Raw genomic sequence first — 6,612 nt, forward strand, 5'->3', positions numbered from 1 at the left:
GTGTGGCTGTGGGGGCGGAGTCAGCTGATGTACAAGTGGCTGTGGCCATGGGGGTGGAGTCAGAGCTGATGTGCAGGTGGGTGTGGCTGTGGGGGTGGAGCTGGAGCTGATGTACAAGTGGGTGTGGCTGTGGAGGCGGAGTCAGCTGATGTACAAGTGGGTGTGGCTGCGGGGGTAGTCAGCTGATGTACGAATGGGTGTGGCCTGGGGGCGGAGTCAGCTGATGTACAAGTGGGTGTGGCTGTGGGGGCCAAGCTGGAGCTGATGTGCTAGTGGGTGTGGGGGGCGGAGTCAGCTGATGAACAATGGGTGTGGCCATGGGGCGGAGCCGAGCTGATGTATAGGTGGGTGTGGCTTTGGGGTGGGGAGGGGGCGTGGTACCTTCCTCAGCCATCCCTCCACCCGGCAGGTCCAAGGACCAGCGCCTGGAACAGCAGCAGCTAGGCCTGGAGGAGGAGTTGCGGCGACTGATGAACAAGCCTGGTGAGCTGCTACCTGCCCTCCCGCCCCAGCCTGGCCCGGAGAGCAGCTGGGCCCATTCATGCCAGCAGGGGTGCAGAGGGCCAGCTCCCGCTGTGCCCCTCGCTGCCGGCTGCCCAGGGGCAGTTACCCTTCAGAGGGATGGATGGAGCCATGGTTGGCCCTGGGTCTGAATCTCAGCTCTCCTGCTTCCTGGCTGTGTGCTGTGTGGCCTTGGCCCAGTTGCTCAACCTCTCTGTGCCTGAGTTTCATGCCCCATAAAGTGCAGATGTGAATAGCTCCTACCCCATACGGCTATTGTGCATATCTGATGGGTTCACTCGTGCCAGGTGCTCACTGAGCGCCCCTGGGGCCGGGGCTCTGACACCTGGCCCGCTGCTGTGAGGCTGGGGGCAGTGGGGGTGGCACTCCCAGCCTCAGTCTCTCCCGTGTGACCTTTACCATGGGCTGCTCCCAGCTGCTGTCAGCATGTGGGACTGCAGAGGCTTGTGTTGTCATGCTGGGGGCTGTGCTCCTGGCGTTTCAGATTCCAGGGGGTCCCCTGGTGTTCCCGGGGAGCTTTCAGGCTCAGGTGGACTTCCCAGAGAGGCCTGGTGACCTGCTGCTGGCAGTTAGCCAAGGGGAACATTACGGACACAGAACATGGCCCGGCGGTGCTGGCAGGGCCCCTGGTTGGAAGGCACCCAGAAGGCACTGGGGCCCACGGGGCTGAGCAGGCCAACGAGCGGGACCGGGCCACATTGTTCTGCCGTTCCCGGGATCGTGGTGTCCAGAGCCACAGTGGGCAGGGATTTGGGCAGAGGGTGACGTGGGCTGGGGGACAGGCCCACTGCGCTCACTCTCTGGATGGTTGTTCAGTCAGTCAGTCCATTGGTCATTGCATCCGTGTTACTGAGAAGAGGCTGCAGGCCCCGTCCCAGGAGCTCCCAAGACCCTACCCCTCCTTGAATCTGACACTGACCGAGCTGGGGACGTTTTGTCCCTGGGCCCGGGGTCCTCCCACGGATGCCCTGGCTGTCGCCTGCAGAGGCCCTGAAGTCGCCCCGGGACCGGGAGCGGGAGGACAAGCTGCTGAACCAGTACGTGAGCACGGTGAACGACCGAAGTGACATTATCGACTTCCTGGACGAGGACCGGCTCAGGTGAGGCCCCCCGCCCCCAGCTCAGCAGAGCAGGCAGGCCCTCAGTCTCCAGTGATGGGCGCTCCCCGCCCAAGCGTTCCCTGGCCCTCAGGCAGCACCGTCCAGCAGAACCCTCCAGAAGGTGGGACCCGCACGGTCCAGTCCGGTAGCCACGTGGGGCTGTAGATGCTTCAGGGATTCCATGTTGCCTTTATGTTGGGTGGGACACCCCCACCCCCAGTGTCCCTGTCCCCAGACCCAGTTAAGGGACCTGCCAGGCACACAGTTGAATGTGGGACTGAGTGAGGAGGTGGGTCTGCCCAGGCCCTTCCTCATGTCAACAATGGGGGTGGGCAGGTGCAGAGGCGGTGGCTGGTGTGGGGAGGGGAGGCCAGCAGGCAGGTGGCTGTGGCTTGGGAGGGGGTGTGCAGGGCCCTAGGCCCACGGACCCCCCTCACGGCTGCCTCTGCCCTCACTCCAGGGAACAAGAGGAGGACCAGATGCTGCAGGACATGATCCAAAAACTGGGTACCGAGGGCGGCTGGGCGGTGGGGCCGGGGGCCGGGTGGGGCCACCTGTGGAGGCAGCCTCCGAGTAGGGACTGTCAGGCCCTGGGAACAGCCACTGCAGAGCCCTGGCGCGGGGCAGGGAGCCCGACCACCCAGTGCACATGGGCCCATCTGGGGAGCCACACCGGACCTGGCGTCCTGCGGGCACTGTGTGGGCTGGCCTGGGGGGTGCAGAGGGAGGAACGTTCCAGAAGGAGATTTGGCGCGATGGCTGAGAGGTGGTTTGCGGAGCCTCACGGTCCACCTGCCCCCAGACCTCCAGAGAAGCGGAGGGAGCCAGAGGAAGAAGTCCAGGTTCCGGTTGTCCAGTATCTGGGCCCCAAGGAGCAAAGGCACCCCGGAGTAAGCTGCTGCAGGGGACCCTCCTCAGGGCCCAGGAGAGGACGGTCACAGGGTGGGGACCTGGAGGGACCCACCCTGTGGGGTCCGGCGGCCTCAATAAAGACACTGACCATGCTTGCTCTGTGTCCCTTGCTGGCATCCGCACGTGTCCCCACAGTCCCGCACAGATGTGCTCGGTGGCCAGGGGCCCAGCACTGACCAGCTGGGCTTTGCCTGGTCACAACGGCGTGGGCATTGGGCGTTTCCCAGCCTGGCTGCACTCCCAGGAGATGGAGGGCTGTGGCAAACTGAAGTGCAGGCTGCGTGTCCCCAGCCACTGACCATGGGGGTGCCATGTCCCTGGGGACTGAGAGCTGTAAGTGCCACCTCCTGGGCCAGGGCCACCTCCAGGTGACAGCAGGCCCAGATAGACTGTGGCCACTGTGAACACACACAATGGGATCTGGGGGGAGCCAGCCTGCTCCCCTACTGCCCCTGAGGATCAGGGTCCAGGCGGAGCTGGAATCGGGGGGTCGGGGGGGGGGCCCAGGCAGAGGCAGAGTCAGGAGCCGAGGGCCCAGGCGGAGCTGGAATCGGGGCTGTCACTCCGCTGGCTCAGTGGACGGTGGCGTTGTTGATGGGAGGACAAAACCTGGGGAGGCTGTCCCCTGGGCTCAGAGGGCCTGGGCCTCACCTGACTCTGCCCCGATTCTGTGACCCGGAGTCACCGCCCCCTTCTGGCCTGTGTTGGCGCAGATGGGAGTGTGCAACACAGAACTCATTGTCTCCCAGCTGCAGGCCGGGAGTCCTGGGTGGGCCTGAGGGCAGGCCCCGCCCTGTAGCCCCGCCCCCACCCTCCACCCAGAGGCTCTGGGGGGGCCCTTCCTGGTCTCCCAGCTTCTGGTGACCCCAGAAATGGGGGCTTGTGGCCGTGTCACGCCAGTCCTTGGCTGTGTCTTCAAGTGCCGTCTTCCTTCTGTGGCCCTTCTTGCCTTTTGTAAGGACAGCACTCGGGGGTGAGGACCCACCCTGCGCCTAACAGGTTACCTACGAAGGCCAGTTTCCAGACCCGTCTCGCTCCCAGGTGCAGGCCTAGGGCTTCTCCGTGTCTTTTGGGGACACAGTTCAGCTCACATCAGGGTTTCAGTGCACCAGCATCTCCCTGGGCTCAAGGCCTCTCCTCAGACGAGGCTGCTGGACCCCAGGACCCCACTAAGCCTGGTGGCCCAGGTGGGGGCCACGTTTAGATCCTTGTCTTGGGGAGGTGGGTGGCAGCTCGCGGTGGGCCTGATGGTGTAGAGGGGCGTGGACTGGGGGGCAGCTCCTGTGACCCCTGCAAGTGTCGGGAGGATGAGGCCCGCCTGATGTGTAACCCTGACCCTGTGGGTCCCCAGTTGCTAGGCTCCCAGGCTGCCCTCCCAGGCCCTGCTCTGCAGCCAACAGCAATGCGGCTTCTTGGCCACCAGGGGGAGGCAGAGTGCCACTTAGTAGAGATGGGGTCTGGAGTCCGTCAACGCGGCTCCATTTTACAGATAGGGAAACTGAGGCTGGAGAGGCTCCTCTGAGGCCTCATAGCAAGTTAAAGGCAGGCCTGGGAGCGGGGGAGGGTGTCCTGAGAGTCCCTTTTGTGGGGGGAGGTTGACCGGAGGTGTGCGTGAGCCTCTGATGGGGTAGGAAGGATCCAGGACCTGTGAGCTATCCTGCAGGTTAGGACTTTGGGCTCCAGCCTGCTGGGGCTACTCACCCAGTGACCCCCTGGGAGGGCAAGGGGCTGGGGTGCCTGTACCCCCTCCCCATTCTAGGCTGCTCCCTGGGGACTCTAGTGACGAGGGTGTGGGCCGTCAGGGACAGCCCCTCAGTGGCTTGGAGCTGCACCACGGGACCACCCCCATTCTGCAGCCCTCCTAGCCTGTGAGAGGGGTCATGGCAGAGACAAGCCCCCTCTGAGCCTGGTCCTCCCAGATTTCGCTGTGCTTCCATGGGACCCTGGTGAGCTGCCCGGCCCCTGCCCAGGGTCTGTGGGGCCTGAGTTAGCATCCAGCGTCCTGGTGGCCATGAGTGTACCCTCCCCCAGCATGGCCTGAGCCACCAGGGAAAGGGGGGAGTGGGGAGCAGGGTCAAGGCCTTTGGAGGTTGCTGGGGCACCCTACCTTCCCGGGCCCAGAGGAATGAGCATCACCACGTGGTGACCATGGCCCAGCCAGCCTGGGGACGGTCCTTCAACTTGCTGTCACCCCCACACACCAGGGCGGGAGGGGAGAGTCTGGACCTCGGGGCTACAGAGAGGGGCTCACGTGGAGGCCCCCGCTAGAAGCTGCCCTCGGGGTTCCTCTATACCCTGGGACTAAGGAATTGGCTTGCAAATGGGGCCCCAACGCCTGGTGAGGTGTCACCAGTTGGGGGCAGGTGGAGCCCTGACAACTTCGTTTGGGTGCCCCCCGACTCACTTCACCCCTGCAGCTGCTGCCCCCTGGCCTGCCTCCCTTTCTCAGCAGCGGGGTCCTGGTTGGGAGACTAGGGGTGTGTGCAGATGAGGGGAGTCTCGGTCTCGAACGGGAGAGGCTGGCCGGGCCCTTCCCCTGCCCTCCTCTCCCAGCCAGACCCCTCCTGTGTCACAGGGAGAAATGGGGCAGAGAAGGGAGGGGCTTCCTGCTGGCGCATCTCCAGGGTGAGAAGTGGGGGGCAGCCCTCTCCGGAGGCCCCCCTGTGTCACGCAGGACCTTCACAGAAACTGGGGAGTCGCGAGCATGTCTCTGTCCTTTTGACAAGCGGGGAAACAGTCTGGCAGCTGGGCCCCAGGTCTGGAGTGAACAGGCCCTGGACTTAGATGCAGGGGCTGTAGCCTGGAGCCCCCGCTGAGTGGGGGTGTCTCTGTGGGATGCTCTGCAGCCCCTGACCCTTTGGGGGACCCTCAAGGGAAACCGTGCTTGGGCTGGGCCAGGGTGGACCCCATCGTAGGGGTTCAGCTGGGAAGGCCTGAGGAGGCCTATGGGGTCCCAGGCTGGTCTTCTCACTCCCCCAGGCTGTGCAGGGGTCTCACTGAACCCCAGGCCATGAGGGGCTGGAGGTACAGGCCGACTTCCACCAGGCCCACCTAACGGTGTGGGGTGCAGCCAGGAGATGGAGTGAAGGCTGCGGGCCCAAGCCCCCTCCCTTCCCTCCCCACCCCTACTCTGCCCGTGTGTGGGGAACCCCCCAGCCTGCTCCTCTGAGCACAGGGCTAAGGGGCGTGCATACCAGGCCAGGAGGGGCTTGTAAAGACCCTGGAGGGTTTGCACCTGTGTGGTCAGACTCTGGCGCCCTGGGTGCCTGGAACGCGAGTGGAGGTGGGCGTGAGCTCTGGCGGTCACGGCCCTGGGCCCTGCAGACTCCTCACCAGGCAGGAGGCGCACAGCCAGAGGCGGCCCTAGCTTCCCTTCTGCAGCCTGGAAACTCCCTCTCCCTGTAGCTGCTTTGGCTCCCACTTGCCCCACGCACCTGAAGCTCTGAGACCTCTGTTTGGCAGCCTGCCCTGCATCTGCCTCTCCTGTGCCTCCCTGGGAATTCCTGGGGCCTTTTCACAGAACCTCCCAGAGGAGGCTTTGGCCAGGTGGCCATGGTAGGCCCTGAGGGCCTGTCCACCTCCATGTCTGCCTGTGGGCTGGCCAGCACTGCCGAGTCCCTGTGCCCTCCCGACCTAGGCTGGGGTTTGGGGTTCTGCACTAGCAAGTTCTCCCAGGTGGGCCCAAAACACTGATGAAGACGGATCGAGTGAGTGCCCGCCCGTTGAACAGTTAATAAAGAATACTGCACACCCGTTGCTCTGCAGCGGCCTGATGCTTTATAATACGTTAGGGTGTTGTGATGGTGACGTTTGTGAGTCAGCTTGGCTGGGCTTGGGTGAGGGCAGGGCAGCTGGTGGTAGTTATTCCCCATGAGGAGACTGGCAATCAACTCCATGGTGGGATCTACCACAAGCAGCTGAGTAGCTGCCTTTGGGATGTGGTCTGCTTCCCATATATAAGGAGAGGCCTTGGGGAATGGCCTCCAGCTTATGGCAGGCTTGAACCCTGCGTGTAGCCATGTCGTTGTTCAGCAGCCTGCCATGCTCTGCCAACCTTGAGACTTACAATGGACTTAAG

The 6,612-nt window shown here is 64.0% G+C and overlaps 1 protein-coding gene across 1 annotated transcript in view; it reads left to right on the forward strand.

The window, feature by feature from the left end:
* MICALL2 (MICAL like 2) overlaps nucleotides 1–2,516 on the forward strand; it is a 28,948-nt gene extending 26,432 nt beyond the window's left edge. The window contains exons 14-17 of the mRNA XM_042781090.1: nucleotides 410–483; nucleotides 1,508–1,622; nucleotides 2,083–2,129; nucleotides 2,425–2,516. Of these exons, the coding sequence (XP_042637024.1) occupies nucleotides 410–483; nucleotides 1,508–1,622; nucleotides 2,083–2,129; nucleotides 2,425–2,516 (328 nt within the window). The remainder of the gene's footprint in view (nucleotides 1–409; nucleotides 484–1,507; nucleotides 1,623–2,082; nucleotides 2,130–2,424) is intronic.
* Nucleotides 2,517–6,612: the final 4,096 nt, after the last annotated feature.

The sequence above is a fragment of the Orycteropus afer genome, unplaced genomic scaffold (assembly GCF_000298275.1).
Source record: "Orycteropus afer afer isolate SDZICR_OR568_19922 unplaced genomic scaffold, OryAfe1.0 scaffold00006, whole genome shotgun sequence".
Classification (NCBI taxonomy): Eukaryota; Metazoa; Chordata; class Mammalia; order Tubulidentata; family Orycteropodidae; genus Orycteropus; species Orycteropus afer.